The sequence below is a fragment of the Rhyacophila brunnea genome, unplaced genomic scaffold (genome assembly GCF_057557595.1).
Source record: "Rhyacophila brunnea isolate RB1 unplaced genomic scaffold, BYU_Rbru_1.0 scaffold_13, whole genome shotgun sequence".
Taxonomy (NCBI): Eukaryota; Metazoa; Arthropoda; class Insecta; order Trichoptera; family Rhyacophilidae; genus Rhyacophila; species Rhyacophila brunnea.
This window is the reverse complement of record NW_028232785.1, coordinates 1,978,706-1,997,365: the sequence shown is the minus strand read 5'-3', so window position 1 is coordinate 1,997,365 and position 18,660 is coordinate 1,978,706. Positions and strand designations below refer to the sequence as shown.

Sequence of the window (18,660 nt, the reverse complement as noted above, 5' to 3'; positions counted from 1 at the left end):
AGTAAACTTGTTTATCGTTATATGAATCGCTGAGAAACTATAATTGCGGTCGAATAATTTGATACATTAAAAATAGATATTTGATCACTAATATACTGACTAAAAATCAAATGCCACATCAAAATGCAGTTACTGATTTATAATTATGTATATCAAATACTTGTATACACCATATTATTATTGTAAACTATCTTAATGTATATTGGTGTAATATATACTACGAACTTTGTCAAACGATTAATGTGGGACGACCCATCTCCAGTAATTTAACTTGCATCTACTGGCTTTTATGCGCTAGGCTATTTGACTACTCTATTTTAGCAAATTAGTTTTGAAAGACCTTTTTTCCCGTTTCAAGCGAATGTTTTAATAAAACATTCAACACCTAGTCTGTTACTGTTAACCTTTAATAAAAAAACGCTTTACGTTTTTGTTGAAAGACAATTGTTATTATTTGGGTAGTAATTATTGTAAATATTATACGTTTTAAAATTTGAATTATTTAAAAAATTACTAGTAATAATTGTCAATCTATACTCGCAAGAGAAATTACCGACTGAAGCAGCAAAGACTGCATAGGGCTGCGACCCGATTGATTTCAAATGTTTTTTTTTATATAAGTATCTGCGTATACTTAATTACTTGTTTATTCTTAGGTTTATTTTTTTGTTGCGAGAACGAACGAATATTTTTATAGTAGCTAGATTTTTCATGATGGTAATCTTAGTGGACCTTCGTGACCAGTTAGGGAAGACCCTGCGATGTCTTGAAGGACTTCAAGATCTCAACTGATTGGATCGCTGTCTCTCTTCGAAAATAATTACTTCTCTGTCGTCAACTAGCAGAGATGAGTCTATGTTTTAACACTTCAAGCCGCCTTGCGAATTTGTCGCACTACTAAAATTATCTCCTCTATCCGCCAAAATACAGAGTTCGAATTTTCACCTTTTGGATTTCATCGTTACACCACATTAAACCCATGAGATGTACCTGCCACGTGACCACACCCTGGAAGTGGAATTTTCAAGAAAAAGCTCAATCTCTGGCTTGATCTTCTATTACTAACGACAGAGGTATTGTAACGATATTTTAATAATTTATACCACAAAGGATTTATCGTTCCTAACTACTGGCAATAATTATTCACGTCTCGCGGCCGAATATATAACTATTTTCAACGCCTTGTATGTTTCTAGCCTGCCTTGAAACAAAGATATCGAAGCAGCATGAAGATCGTTTTCCCTCTCTCCCGCCCAGATTTTCACAGTGAATAGACGTACCCGATGGGGCTTCGGCTCTCTGCCGTTACGGGACGATTCCAAGATGTCCGGATAATTTGTATCAACCTTATCTGACGATGTTTTGATTATTTATTATTTTGATTCTTGCCATCCACTCGTTATTCACGAGGAAGTTAATAGCTCCGTTCATTCTCCGTCCAAAAATGTTTGTAGATTGCTTATTCTTTGTATATCATTCCTGTTCTAATATACGACATTTTGGAATTATTCTTTAAAACATTCTTTCATTTCTTATTTTATTCCATGAACTGTTTATGATAAAATGTAAATAGGGTGGTGCCCGCAGAAGCATATTTATATGTAATTTCCTATACTTTTAGAAACACGCTGGATTCCAAAATCAAGTCAGAAATAACGCCATCGTATGCATAATCTACCTTATCGATATCTCCTTTTAGAGTCTCATTGTTCTTTTCGTTCCATAATAAGTTGGATCGAAGCCTGTCTAGTTGGTTATTTGTAACACGTATTTTGTGCCTAACCGTTATATATCACTGATCAAACCATTTCAACTTTTACTTTTTCTCCACGTTCGAGCAGTTCTCTCGATGCAAATTGTTTAGTGTAAACTGAGGATGACACTTCCATTTTGATAACTCCATTAAAAAAAAGGAGTGAAACGTAAATGGAATGAAGGTAATTGGAAGACGAATGTACTGAAGAAGGCGAGAAATATCGGCAAGGAGTACAAATCGCATACAAGTAGCAAGAATATTTGGAATAAGGAGATAAAACCGGCTTGTCCGGCAAAATGTCAGCGAAAATTTTCGACGAAGATCAATAAGGAAGAGAAAGTGAATCTAGTTTCTGCACTTTTGGGACCAAATATGTATTGAAATGCAAAGGCAATATATTTCCATTAGGTAGGTAGCATGTAAATCATTCAGCCAAATGTCGATACATTCGTATAGGTGGTACGAGAAGCCAAAGGCAGAATAATAACACTTTTTATTTTCATGGACATAATCAGCAAGATAGAGTGTGTAAATTATTTTTTTAAAACATTTACGATCGCCCAATTTTGTACTGTCCTAGAAAAAAAAAAGTTTTACTTGAAAAAATGATCAACAAGGAAAACACGGAAAGCAGAGGATGGTAGACGAAAGTATTAGGCAAGGCATTAATCAATTCATAGAGTATAATTCGAAAAATTGAAAGCCATTATGCACGTGCTTATACATTAAAACATTTTATTGATGGAAGTAAGACCATTATAATATATCTGATCGTACAACGAAAAATGTGCGATTTTGAAATTACGTACCTACCTACTATTTTATAGAATATTTACAGAAGAATTATCATATTTTGTACCTAAAAAAGATGTCTGTGAGACATGTAATACTTACGAAAACACAGAAGGCGATGGAAATGATCAATTGAAAGAAAGTTAGGAAAGATATTTGGTAGAAAAGAATTTATCAAAAGTGGAGGAAAAAGCATAATAAGAATGGTCCGATGTAACAGTGGCTTTTTACGATTTGCAGGCCGTAATGCAATTGCCAAAAGGTGAAGTGTCTGCCTTCTATTACAATTAGTCAAAATTGAATACACACACAATATACGATTTGCAAAATAACACATGTAAATATTAGGTACGTGTGGGACGAATCACATGGATACAGAGGAGTCAATGAGTTGGGAACTTGTGTACTTCGGGATTTGAGAGACATAATTGTAGAGAACTGATCTTACAATCTGATTATTGTGCTGGCCAACAGAAAAAACAAATTCATGATTGTTTTATATTTATATGCAGTACGCCAGCAGAATATAAACACAATCACTCATAAATATTTGATAAAGGGTCACACACAAAGTGAAGGGGATTGACACACTCTTTAATCAACAGGCACGAAAAACGACAGTTAAAAGGTGGCCCAATGTATACGCCAGAAGCATTTGTTTCAGCAATTCGTGGAGCCAAAAATAAACGGAAAACCATTCCGTGTTCATGAATTATTAAGCTAATATAACTACAAACATATTGCAAGTCATGTAAATTCAGTCACATCACGTAGGAGTGCATGTCGACCTGAGTCTCGTATAACTGCTCCTGATATGTGACGCCAAAAAACAAACGGTGCGAAGACTTTTATGATCTTAAAAAACTGAATACTGACATCGTTCCCATTAATATGGCATCAATGACGCTTACAGATGTAAAGATCCTGATAGTTACAAAAGATTTTCCAAATTCGGTTTCCTATAAAACTTCGTATAAGGAGGAGTCCTTCAATCAGGTTGTTGTTATAAAGAGGAATAAATATGTAGACGTTGAATTAATACCAGCTTTTCATTCAAGACGAAGAATTTCTGACAAAAAGAAAAGTGATCTTATGAACTATTTCATAAAAACCACATTCCTGCATTTTACAAACATTAAGAGTTTAATTTCAATAATAATGTAAAAAAAACATTCAAAAATGATTTTCAATTTTTACAGGGTGTTCATCCAAAATTTTCGAATGCGATTTTACGCCAGATATATAATACGCCCGTATAATTGCGTTCATCCAAATTTAGTACATAAGCATCTCGCCGAACCCGAACACCTAATGCCCCTCTACCATAAGTTTAGCGAACCGATTGCTAAATTCGGCAGAGTCCATTTTTGACAGATCGCAACTGACAGCCCGCGTTTGTTGATAATTGTCATAGGTACTTGTTTTCTTCCGTATTTCATTATGATTCAGTGTATTATTTTGATTATTGTCTAATGGTACTATCTATTTTACAATTGATTCTATAATTGGTGCTTCATTTTATTCAATCATGAATGCTTTATTTATAGGTAGTAAACTTTGCTTTCGTAGATAAAGCTAATCTACAATGCCGCAAATTTCGTAAAAGCGGCGACGCTTTCAAATTTAAGAGTCTCGTTAGTAAATACACATCAGACGCAGATTCATGAAATCAAATAAATACAAGTAATATAATATTTTGAACAACAAAATTCACATGATTATGCTGGAATCGATTTATGCATAATAATTATATGGTAGGTAGGTATACTATCACGATAACCATTTACTTTCATTTGTTTATATTGTAATGATTATTTATTCAATAACGTTTATTCGGCATTCGGATTATCCGGCCATAATGTAGTAATAATAGAAAAATAAAAGAAATAATATGAAAGTAAATGTAATAGCGAGTTCAAAATATATCGACCACTAGGGATATCTAGCGGCAAAATGTGAGAAATTGTCATTTATTTGACAGTTAAGTGCCCATAGACATCAAAAACTGACCATAGAGAAAAAATATTTTTCTGTTTTAATATAAGGGATACTTGTTTCAAATAGACGCGCATGTACAAACACAGTTATTTGAATGGAGCATAATGGAACATGGCGGCGCCCGTGTATACAAATCCGAAGATATGTGGGTGAACACTCGACAAGTTTTATTACGGAAATAAACGGTTTCGGCGTAAGGTGAGACCGTCTTAAACCATTCGGTTCGGCTTATTTCTATGGAAACCCTATTACTCTGATATTTAGAATTGTAAAATTACTTTGGAATTATTTATACAATAAACGAAATAACTTTTAATAAATACTTCTTGAAATGCTGCATTTTATTGATATTTTATTGACAAAATTCTACAATATTGACACAATTCACAACACAATCAATTTTTTTAAAGCATTACTGTCACATTCTTTTGTAAATCTTCCTCCAAAACGACATTTACAGCAAGAGTGTAATAAATCACAATTGGGGGTTATTTTTCAGGTAAGGGAGGCTCTATATTACTGTTTGAAACAATTATTGTAATGATGCCATTGAATCACTTTTTAAATGTGCCAGAATAGTTTTCATACATCACATTGTTACAAAATTATTTGGATTCAACACATTTAGACTCGTTTTCTGAACTATTGGCAATTTTGGGTTATTTCATTGTTGCAGCAATAAAAAAAATAAGTAAAAATAAGTGTTTTTATTATCTGATATCAATAAATACTGATGAAAAACATGTTTTTTTATGTTATAATTAGAGTGTATACAAGGGAAAATACAGTCGTCACATTTAAATGGGTTATTCTGTGCTTCTGAGTCATTTTGTGTTTTTTCATAACAATAGATCATAATATACATGATAAATTAAATTAGTCACATTTAAATGCTTTTCATCTGAATGTGTCATTTTGTGTTATTTCATTTTACAAGATGTAATGCATGAGTAATTACATTAGGCATATTTGAAAGGCTTTTTATCAGAATGAGTCTTTTAGTGTAACTTTAAGCTATTAGATCGATTAGACACACATTTAAATGGCCTATCTCCAGAATGAGTCATTTTGTGTAATTTCAAAGAACCAGATTGTATAAACGAGTAATTACATTGGTCACATTTAAATGGATTTTCACCAGAATGTGTCATTCTGTGCCTTTTCATATCACAAGATCTTATACACGAGTATTTACATTGAACACATTTAAATGACTTTTCACCAATTTGTGTAATTTCATCGTATCAGATGTAATAGACGAGTAATTACAATGGTCACATTTAAATGGTTTTTCACCAGTATGGGTCATTCTGTGCCGTTTCATATCACCAGATCTTTTACAAGAGTAATTACATTGGTCACATATAAATGGCTTTTCACCAGAATGAGTCATTTTGTGTATTTCCATATCACCAGATCTTATACATGAGTATTTACATTGGGCACATTTGAAAGGCTTTTTACCAGAATGAATCATTTTGTGTATTTTTATATTACCAGATTGTTTACAAGAGAAATTACATTGATCACATTTAAATGGCTTTTCACCAGAATGGGTCATTTTGTGCCTTTTCATCGTACTGCATTTGATAGAGGAGTAATCACATTGATGACATTTATAGTTCTTTTCACCAGAATGAGTCATTCTGTGATATTTCATATCACTAGCTCTTATACATGAGTAATTACATTGGTCACATTTAAATTGCTTTTCACCAGAATTATTTACGTTTTCATTTTTGAAATCAGATCGAACGCTTTTGTAATTTTCTATATTATGCGCTATTGATTTTTTATGACACGCTTTGTGAAGCTGTAATAGAGATAGTGAAGCAAAAAACTCAAAACAAAAACTGCATACGAAATTTTCGATATTAAACGATTTTTTCTCCAAATTAATAACAGCTACTAGTATTTCTGGATCTGTGGCATTAGATTGTATATGCTGACGTTTTACAGTGCGATTGACTATATTAGTATTCGTTCCATATATCCCGAATTCTTTTTTAACGTCTTGATAGTCAATCTGTATTTCATCGTATGGCTCCTGTACTTCTATGAACCTCTCCGACAATCCGAGAGTAGAAAAATAGGGCATGACAGTGATTGCAGGAATCAACTAAAAAAACGTAAAGTATTGCATATTAACATGAAGACAAACGACATGGGTAGGTATATCAGAGTATAACAATCATTTAAAAATAAAATCTGGGTGAATCTATCAAGAGTCAAAACAAGCTATTATTGTTTAATTCTGTTTACTACATGTTTATGCAAAGCAGGATTATCTTATGCCACAACGAACTCAAGGTCTAGAAATAGGCTCGTTGCTACACATATATAAGAATTCAACTTTCTAATATTGTGCTAGATATCAAGAAGGTTTGCAAATCCAATACCCAAAATCACACAAGTCATCAATAACTTCATTTACTTACTTCTATTTTTATGTTGTTTCAAAAATAATTTCATAATAAATAAGTATACCTATATTCTTTTTATGATTATGTACTATTTACCTAAGAGGCAAGATAGGTAAGGCATTTAATTACCATAAAATTAGACAAGAAAGAAATGCACCAAACGAGAAAATTGTGTGATAGCATAGTCATTTCGTGGTACAAATATATTATTATAATCATTACACAGTTAAATTAGATACATACCGACTAAGATAATTATCGCCATCGCACGTATCTACCATTCTATGTGCATAATTTTGCTTGTAAAAGTACTCCACAATTATACAACACATAACACTTCGAGCGCATTGATAATTAGAGATTTTCAAGTACATTATATAATATTTGTTTTGATTTATCTGTCTGTAACGCATGGCAACAGCATACACACATACTAGTTATTATAACATTTATCTAAAAGAGCACATAAATGTTTGAATCATGTTTAACACGTAAGTAGATCAAATATTATTACGTAATTCGCTGCTTTCTACACATTAAACAAGAATACAAAATAACTGACACGAAAAATTGCTCCAAACTAATACGTGTGCAGAACAAAACATCACTGTAGATACTTACAGCACCGGGATTTAATATGCAACAAATTTACTCGACCCACTTAATTAGACACTAAATGAATGTCAATAATAAAATACCAATATAGGTCGGTACTAAAACATAGACGGCAGTCCTTTTCACAAATCTAGTAGGTATACTAAAACAAGGTACCAAAGGAGTTTAAAATCCAATCATTATACAAAGATTTTTGTCCGTTACGTTAAATTTATATAAAACATATTTTTCCAAACTACACTTTGAAATGAAATAATAATAACGGTGACTAATAGACATGATCAAATAGAAGCACGATGTATATTACAGAATTTGTACCTATTTAAAATAATAATAAAATATTGTATAAGTGGGTAAGCACCTGATTTATTGGCTCGCATTTTGAATATGAGCAACTAGGTTGCGGATCACTGTCTTCAACAAATTCTTCTTTAAAATCAACTCGGAGAGGATCAATCTCAGTTTTAATATCAGCAAGGCTGGTAACAGGGCTCTGAAAAACATGACAAAAGGTATTTTATAATACGTGTTTACACCTATATTATTATTATGCGTTGAGCACAAACACATGGACGTTACTGTATGTGACCTATTCCACGGTTCAATACTGTCGAGCTATTATTAATAAACGTTCAACAGCTGTCTTCAGATGAATAAAGTAGTTAACCAGCAGCCATACAGACGCAGAACTTATAGGTAGGAAGGTCAAATGATCGATATGATGTGTCAATACAACGATGTATAATTTATTATACATTGTTTTATTTGCATTAGTAAGAAACCACTTTGACAAAGAATGAACACAATCTTACAATGATTAATAAGTTTGGAACACCTAACCTCAATAATGCTGTTGGCATCGAAAGCATTCTCCTGCTTTATGCAAACGTTTGTAACCGGATCGTTTGGATGCATTGTTGTGACATGAAGGCGTTGCTGCACTTCCGCATCGTCTAGTTCGCGTTTTACATCCATTATACGAAGTTTTATAAACGCAATAATATTACAAGAGTCGGCAAGTAGGTTGTCAGACGTGACAATAGACAATTATTGGCTAAAATAATCAATCTCTCGGCCATAGACAAAGCGTCTGCATTGCGCACTGCAATAACTAAACAGTCGAGGTTAATAATTATTATGTACCTACGTCTGTTGACTAAATTCTTAAAAAAACTGCATCATAGATAGGTTATATTATTAATTGTAGATACCATAATTATATTATTATTTGAATGTCACTCAGTGGTTGAAATAGTATAGGTGTCTATATGACATGTCAATATGCATCACGACAAAAAATTGTCGGCATTAAACTTAACCGAAAAAGGTAATAGGTAGGTACCTATTCACCACATTATCATTGCAAATTAATAAAATGGACATTATAAAAAGTCTGGTCAAATATGAGATCATTTTACTACTTATCTTATTTTAATATAACAATAATAATTATATAGGTACCTAGTATAATTATTATCTACCTACTTCCTACATAAAATCTATCTTAAAAGAAAAAAAATATTCAAAAGAGGTAACTAAAGCAATTATTGGCTGTTATTTAACATGGATTTTTTTAAATTCACCGGTAGGTAAAAATTTTTGGTCGGGAGAGTTATCTAAATAAAAAGGGTATCGGTATTTCTCAAATTATCAATTAATATAATATTATAGCACATAGCTAATAAATGACAACGCGCACTTTTTCTTGGACCGCGTACTTTATAAATGATTCATTGACAAAAAGATGGCAATACTGCGGAAAATTGTCATATCACGGCTGCCAAAATAATAGTGTTCTGTCCCGATAATCGTTAGCTCATTCTCAATTATTCAAACACGCAAAATGGACCTAAAACGCGATATATTTGATCTCGAATCTTATATAAAAGATCATAATTATTGCTCTAATGTGATACATATAAGCAAACCAGACGCCAACACTAATATAAAGCAAGATACTGATGACGATCCGACGTGCATTTTTGAGGTTAGTTTTCCATATAAATGATTAATAATAATTACCTATTGTAGAACGTATTATGTATATGTTTTATAGTATTTCAAACCAAACAAATGAAGTCGGACGGTTGGACTTGGATTTGATAGATTTTTTACGATGTTGCGTGTCCGACGACTAATCAGTTTTTCCAGTAGGTACCTACTTAAAATTAATTTAATAATACAGTTGTCTATATACAGCAGCACATTCATTGAATGGTAAACATTCCATGCAATTCAAAACTGCTAGGTTCGTACCATTACTGAATCGAACGAATCAAACCGGGTGGTTTGATTTTTTTTGATTTTGGACCATTTGGCAGAATGTCTACGGGAACGCTTTTCTGACGACTAATTAATTAGTGTTGCCAGTACTTAAATTAATTCAAAAACTTATTTTTCTCTAAGACAGCAACACGTTTATGAAATGTCAACTTGTTTTGAAATTCTAACCTCATATAGCTCGTCGTCTACAGTAACACAAATTTAACAGCTGTTCTATTAATTTATTTTAATTGTACAAAATATAAATATGCTTCACGACTATATAGCCATTTAGTTGATTCATAAGGTTTATATGACAAATGTTTAATTATTTAGGCACCAATAGCGAGAGCTGTGCGGCTGGTCAATCCACTCCCTAGAGATGTAGACATTTTTAGCGATGCATTATGTACTTATTCTGTTTTTTAATTTCTATTTTATTGTTTAATTTGTATTTTTTTGATTACTTTTTTTTATTAATTAAGTAAGTATTATAATATAATATATAATTATCAATTAATTTTTCTTCTCTAGTTTATTTACTTGGCATTTATATTCTAAATGTCAAGTTGTGAACGTCATGAATTAATTATTTGTTATGTGCTCAACGTGACTTTTTTAAATAAATAAAAATTACGTTTGCTTAAAGCTTTTCATAATCGCCCACATGTTTGATTGTTTTCATGACGAAATGATATTGTGACTTAACGACAATCGAGCATAATCAATAATAATTATTGATAAAATTCGTTAGGTTATATAAACCTGATCATTCCGGGTTTATTTAACACAGTTTGTAGTTTAAAATCTCCGTTATAAAATATAAATAAAATGAAAATAAATCATTGGTCTGACATAATAATTAAGGTAGCTAGATTCTGTCTTCTATAAGCTGGCTTGCCGGTTTCCACCCCGCATCAGCATCCATCTCGTTCCCTTCCATTGAATACATGCAACAGTTGAACGCGATGGGACAATGCTTTCCGTGTGACGTGTAGGTTCGTCAGTTTATAAAATACAGACTCTAAGTACCTAATGATATTAAAACAAACTCTGCATAGAAAATATGGCTGGAATTTTGGGATAGTAAGACCAAACACAGTTTCTTGTTTGCGTTAATAATATGTAAGTATTGATTATTAAACTATAATATACCTAATTCAAGTTATGGTGTAAATGGCTAAAATATTAATATGAACATCTCGTGATATATAAATGCCGACGAATGCTTATCATCTAATTTTTTTTAATCCTAAAAATATTATAATGTTCATAAGCAACGCAACATGTCGAGAAAATGACAATACGGATTATTATAAAAAAAAATACTTAGTATAATTTTTAGGTTAGGTTCCTGTCTGGGCTTTTTACATATCGTCATATCGAGAATGGTTTAATTGAAAGGAACGGTGAACCAAACGTCAAATCTCAAACTGTCGTCGGTCTACTTTCTACATACAATTTGTATGTATATCGTATATGGCCAAACCGTTGGAAGCATCACTGGAACGCACTTTTATTTAGGTAATAAAAAGATAGCAACACTGACCACAAGGCCTTGCTTACCTATATTATCTATGGATACTCTTCGTCGCACGTCATACATATTAATTATCATTATTTTTTTTTGAATATTTCTACAAGATGGACGTTAAACGTGAACTAGAAGACAGCGATTCTGATGTGGACACAGGACAATGGTTTGATCTACATATGGATAATTCAAACGGCCCTGGCTTCGATACTTCTGTGAAGCAAGAGGACAACGACGCTTTTAAAAGCATTTTTGAGGTTAGTTTTTCTTTGTTCACGAAAGTGTCGATTAACTGATTTTTAAATCAATACATTGTTTTATAAATTTAGTTGACATTTGTGTATCTTTCATTAGCACATCCGGTGAAATAACGTCATAAGTGCAAAACACACTTTTGTTCAGGAGAAGCATTTAAAAGTTGTGAACTTGATAGTCACTTGGTTTCATGATTTTAGGATCTTTACGTGAGTCTATCATTGTCTATACCTTCTATTTCGAAATATTTATAGGTTTTTGTCTAAAAAAATATTGTATTCAATTATTTTTTTTGGTCAAATACACCTCAATTATATCATTGTTGCACTAGGATTTAATTACAGCTTCATTTATGACATACTAAATGGAATAAAATTATTAATAACAATAATGGTTAGTGTAGTTAAAATTGTTTTATTCATTCGCTATATTATATTTCAACTGCACCTCTCTCGCTGCTTTTAAATTATAGCACTTATTGCAATAATTACAACCAACTTATTGTAATTGTTACAATAAGTGCTTATACCTTCATACAATCCTACCATAAGTTTGATAATATCTATCACTTTATCACTTTAGCGGTCGATAAGTATAGAATAGAATAGACCCAAAGGTGCGGAGACCTATTAGGCATGTTTTCTGACAATAATCTAATTTTTGATTTTTTAGCACTTGTGACGTTGTTGCACCGGATGCGCAAATGTATTCATTTTGTAAATGGAATTGGAATGTTTTAATATTCGTGGAAGGAAAATATTAAACTCTTTCAACGATTAGGTATAATTACTTTGAGTCGCCAGTGATGATTAGACCGATTTATTGAGATGTTAGGTTAATTTGGAACGTTGGTTTTGAATAAATTAGTAGAATTAGTAGAATTAATTAGTAGATGAAATAAATCGTACAAAAATGAAAACTATGCTATCATTTATGTCACAAGACTCGTCAACTGCTATTGATAAATCTGAAATCCATTTAAAATTTGACTTGCTAACCTTGGTTGGTTATACTCGAAAAGATTTTGACTGTTCTATCTTTCACTGTTTTAACCCGTACGTAGTCATTTGTGTCAGAGCCACACACAAGGGGCCAAAGAGCCGCGGTTTGTCGACCACTGCTCTAGACAATTAACATATTGTAATGACGCCAACGATATCACTAAACAGGAACAAAGTTTATTATCGGCGTAAGAAGATATTAATATCCTTTTTTAATAATAAAATCAATGTATTTTTTCAGATCCCTTCAAAGTACCATACCACTGTGAAATTGGAGACTGATTTCGAGCAGGTTAACTTAAAGAATGAGATTGTTCAAGAGGATGTGGAGCAAAGCAATCATGTGAACCATCAACCCACTTGCTCTTATTCCGAATGCATCCCAAGACATCAGGTATATAACAATGTATTCATTTTAAATAAGATCATAACGGCAACACAGATAAAAAATAAGATGCGCAATAAGGCAATGAATTCGATTAGATGTGGCGAAAAACACTGACGTATTCGCCCATTTATTATTAATCCATTAAAAAACGTTTTATTGGTATTTGATTAGCTTATTGAACACAATGTGAGTGCAAATTTATTAGTTTCCTATTTCTCTGATGTTCCAAAGATGCGGTCGTTACCTATGTTACCTTCCCTCCGTCAACTTAATTCTTAATGATCAGTTTCTAAATAGGAATGCAAAAATCAGTCAATGTCTTGGCGTAAGTGATACTGTTAATTTATTATTATGAAACAGGCATGTATTGTATATCTAACGATTTACACATAAGACTGTTATAGTATATTATATTATTAACTTACAAATTTTACTGGTGACTTCAATGTAGATGCATATAACTAAAAATGGAAATATAACACATTTCAAAAAAATCACAACAACTAGTATATCATCTAGTAGACAAGGTAAAATAGTGATATTAGGTGCGGATAAAGGAATGTGTGCCTACATCCAACTTTTGTTCATCACAAATCTTTCCCTAATAAAGTATGAAAGCAATATTGTCTGAGTAAAATTTTCATTAAAAACTTGTCAATTTAATTCATTTCTATCGGTTGTGCTTGACAGTGTAACCACCGTATGGCTAGGTACATATTATGCTTCATACGTCTACACTTTTCATGCAAAATTCTGCACTTTCATCTCAATTTCGCATGTACCGAATATGGAATTTGGTGATTACAGGCATGGGGATAGCCTGTATATAAGGAACACCGCTCTTTTAGAATACCATTCCAAAACCGATAGTAAGGTGTGCCTTGACAAATATGCATTATTTAAAAACCTATGTAAAACTCATTGTTATTTCCACAGCACTTCTACTACTAAGTCGTATACTAATTTACAGGAAGTTAGTTTTAAGAAAGTGTTGGTTGCTGATACAAAACCCTAAAGCAAACATAATAATCCTCAACCCGACTGCTCTCATTTAGAATGCACAACAGTAAATCAATTATCTACACTATTTTCTATGAAATAACAATATAGTTAGTGTGACTTGCACTCAGCAAGGAGGTACTAGTCTTCTGCTAAAAAAATATGTAGGCCGTCAGTGAATAAGTTTGAAAATGATTAGAATTATCTGTAAACATAGATGAGAGACTGTTTTTTTATTATGAACCCCTAAGTCAAGTGAATAAATGCAGCCAGATTCCGTCGAAGTGCTATCTTTAGGTCTTACGCACACTTATAAATCTGAAGCAGATAATATGTCGTATTGGGAATATAAGCAATCGTCTGAATTTATATATTCAGGATCCATATACATTTACTTGAAATAAACAAACTGATATAAATTATCAACACACCATTTCTTTCTCAAAATTCTATCCTCCCTGTATGTCAAAATTCTTACATAATATCTTTAAGGTGTGTATTTTTTTTAAATATTATTCTCCGATATACCTATGTTGTTAATGCAATACGTTCTTTTAGTTGATTCCTGCAACCACTGCAATGACATATTCCGCTAGTCTCGGATTGACAGAGAGGATCCTAAAAGTACAAGAGCCATACGATGAAATACAGATTGACTATCAAGACATTAAAAAGGAATTGGAGTGTTATGAAACGAATACTAAAAAAGTCAGTCACACTGCTAAACGTAAGCACTTACAATCTTACGTCACAGACCCCAAATTGTTAGTAGCCGTAATAAAGTTGGAGAAAAAATCGTTTAATAACGAAAATTTTGCGTGCAGTTTTTGTTTTGATTTTTTTGCATCGTTATCTCTATTGAAGCTTAACAAAGCGTGACATAAAAATCAATAACGGGTAAAATGGAAAATTGCTTGAGCAGACAGGTAGCGGTCAGGCGGTCTGCGTTCGGCGTTCGGAGTTCAGCGTTCTTTGTACTGTATGGATTTCATACTGTATGGGCACACAGCCGGTGGTCACACCGCGCCGGTCAATTAGAACGCTAGCGTTCTAGAGTTCTATTCCCGGAATTACAAAGAACGCCGTACCTCCCATTGCAATGTCGGAAAAATTAATTGATTTAGTGAGAGAGAGGAGATTATTTTATGATTTAAGTGACGTAAATTATAAAAATCGACAAGGAAGTGGGCACCAAGAATGGCAGTGAAAAAAATAGGTTTTTATTATCACTTTCATTGTTTGTAGGTTATGGATACATGAATGAACAATATTTCGGTATTATTTACCTACAGAGCTGTTTACTGATTACTCAACCCTAACTGCATACACTGAAAAATTGCTTCTGCTATATGTTTGTTGAAAAGACGTCAAGGCCTGTGCATTGTGAGATGAAATATCTTCTTCTTCATTTTTATCAAGTTCTCCTTTTACTTTAATGTAATTGTGCAAGCAACAAGCAGCCTTGGCGATATCAACCACAGTATCTACATCTAATTCAAATGCTCCTCAATATATCCTCCATTTTTGAACCAAAATAACAAATGTTTTCTCTACTATACGTCTTGCACTACTAAGTCTGTGATTATAGTTTTTTACTCTTTCATCACGAATAGCTATATCCGTTGCAAAAGGCCTCATCAAAAATGTTTCCACTTTAAAACCTCCATCTCCAATAAAAACGTGAGGCACTGGTTGTATTCTACCTGGTAATGGTTTTGGCCCAAGAATTTCCCATTGATTGTTAATAAGCTTCTCGTGAAAAGAAAACCTTTGGAAAATTGTGCTGTCACTATCTTTCCATAGCTACCGACATCAATCATAATAAATTTATACTAATGTGTCTACCACGGCAAGCAACAAGATGGAGAATTTTTGTTTATAGCAAAAATGTTGTGATTCAGTGTTCGGTGGGCATTTTATATACACATGTTTTCCGTCAATACTCCGATACAATTTGGAAATCCCCACTTTTCGTTAAATCGAGCTACAGACTTCTGCGATGTTGTTTCCGTGGGTAATGGCATATATATTGGTTGTAATACTTTCCAAATCGCTTGACTTACTTCTTTTACTATTACACCAATCGTTGTAAATCCAATATGATATGAATGACCGATTGTTTTATATGTATCTCCTGTAGCGAGGAATCTGAATCAAAATTATTTTTACAGGTAATGATTGGAGTTCCAAGTGGAAGAGTCTTAGAGATAATTATAACAAATATAAAAAAACAACCGAAACTGTCTCAGGCCAAGCGTACAAAAAATATAAAAATTGGCCATGGTCCGAACAAATGAGATTTTTAGATGATGTCAATAACAGACGCAGTACGCATAGCAATATTTTAAAAACTCAAGATTCGAATGTAGAGCCTTTTGATGCATTGGAAGTCTCTATCCAGGAGGTTGAACAGAGTGATCAGGAGGTTCAACAAAACGAGAATTCAGAGAAAAAGAGGAAAAAACCAAAGCCTGGAGACCCGACGGAAAAAGTTTTAGAATATCTGTTGAAAAAAAAATAAAAATGGATGACGTGGACCTGTTTTTTTTGAGTTACGCTTAAACATTTAAAAAACTTCCACGTCGTTCACAGACTGCACTAAAATTGGAGATTGCGACGTTATTTGCTCGGTTCGAGAGTGAATTAGAAGCTGACGGTGACTCTGAGTATTGGAACTCACTGGACCCTCACTCTGTGTCATCGAACGAGCCACAGCCGAGCACTTGATGATGATTTTTAAGGGCCCACATGCCCCACGTAGGTCAAAATAGAGATTTTATGGTATCTTAACACCACTGCACATGAATGTACTGAAATATGACTATATTCTAAAACATTAGATCGAGAGGTTCAAAAGATTACTATTTTATGTAATTAAAATACTTATCCAGTCATGAAATGTTTAAAATAAATATAAAGGATAATAAGGCTTCAAAATTATATAAATAGATTATCTACAAAACGCTTAAGCCGTGTTGCCACGATCCAAGTACACTCGGACCGCGTCCTACGCATCCTACGCATCCGAGCTAGCTTGTATAGGAGTAATTGGGATGAAGATGTCTCGTACGATTGCGCTTGGTCCAAGTCAACTTGGATCGTGCTTATGCTCTGAAAATATGATAAAGTCTCCATTTTGACCTACATGTACCTAGTATGTAGTACCTACTAAACATTAAAACAATTATTGTTATTCGTCAAATTCAACCAAAAATGTAATGAGTTAATATGTAAGATATGTGATTTCAAACACTTAATAAATGTATTGTTAAGCTTTTTCTGTGTATAAATTTCAACCAAAAATGTATTAGTTATAAATAAGATATGTGATTTAAAACACTTTATGTATTGTTAAGCTATTCATATTAGTTTTCATAAAATTCTGTGCAACTTATTTGTCAATAAATGCCTATTATTTACCCTTATATTTCTTTTTTACATTTATCATCCTCATAATTAATTCACATCTAGTTTTGGAATGAAATAGCCAATAATATATTCTTTGTAAAAAGTAATATTTATTGTTTTTTTTTTTATAACAGCAGACACAAAGTTTAAATACATATTCACAAATAAAAATCACATAAACATAATGTTATAAAAAAGTAAGTATTCGAATATTTTTAATCAAACAAAAACAACTTTACGCAAAAAAAAAACTGCAAACCTATTGGAGAACGTCATTAGCCATAATATAAAATTATGATGAGATTTCTATTAAGCATCATTTACTTATCACTAGGCTTAGGATTTTTTGGTGCTAAAAAATGAATGATATGTATCTAAAATATGTAGATATAATTATGTTATTAAAATTTCATAATTATGTGCTAAAAACAAAAATAGGTGCTAAAAATTTAAGTAAGTATTACAATACATCATATATACATCAACAGTTTAATTTATTATTTATTTACAAACAGAAAACGCTTCATGACAATAAATAATAATAAAATAAAACTTTAAATTTTCAAAAGTGAATCTTTGACGATTTGATCTTAGAAAATTTTTATACGTGGAAAAACTTTCCACTTCCACAGAATGATGTTATTACTGCATATGTAAATGAAACTAATTCTGAAGTAGGAAAAATTTAAACATCTGAGGCATCTGATGGATTTTCCAAAACAGCTTATATATTCTGCAGCGTTTGAAGTCCAGTATTTTCTACCAAAAACATTTAACTTATTTTTATTTCAATTAGTCCAGGAACATTGAAATTGAATTGAACATGAATAGGTTTCAAAATTGTCTGAAACAGATAGATATTTTTGATATTTTGTGCGGGGCCGCTCAAAAAAAATATTTAAATACCTTAGAATCTAAGGCTAAGCCTACTTATCACTAATGATTGGATAATATAAGAAAATTAATACTGAAATTATATACCTAACTACACTTAAAAAATACCAAATACTAATTTTAATTTATTTTTTTGATGTACAAATGAAATCTCACCAAAACCTTCTTCGTCGTTATCCACCACACTAGCGTCCATAATAATACTAGAGTGTATTGCTGAATAAGACGGCGGTTTCATCGCAAACACCTCAATGGCAGCATCAACCAAAGTCCGGAACCGTCGCCTTTGGTATGGCAACATGGCATCCATATCTGGTGGAAGACTGTTCAAATAA

General features: G+C 32.3%; 2 protein-coding genes across 4 annotated transcripts in view; one reads left to right on the top strand and one right to left on the bottom strand.

Moving 5' to 3' along the window:
* Window positions 1-18,660, bottom strand: part of LOC147076097 (uncharacterized) — an 833,775-nt gene that overhangs the window by 66,491 nt on the left and 748,624 nt on the right. The window lies entirely within an intron of this gene.
* LOC147076120 (uncharacterized) lies at window positions 9,353-17,448 on the top strand. Its single transcript, XM_085941188.1, has 5 exons — window positions 9,353-9,571; window positions 11,491-11,637; window positions 12,878-13,030; window positions 14,582-14,750; window positions 16,195-17,448. The coding sequence occupies exons 1-5, from the start codon at window positions 9,428-9,430 to the stop codon at window positions 16,542-16,544; spliced, it is 963 nt and encodes a 320-aa protein (XP_085797314.1). The 5' UTR covers window positions 9,353-9,427; the 3' UTR covers window positions 16,545-17,448.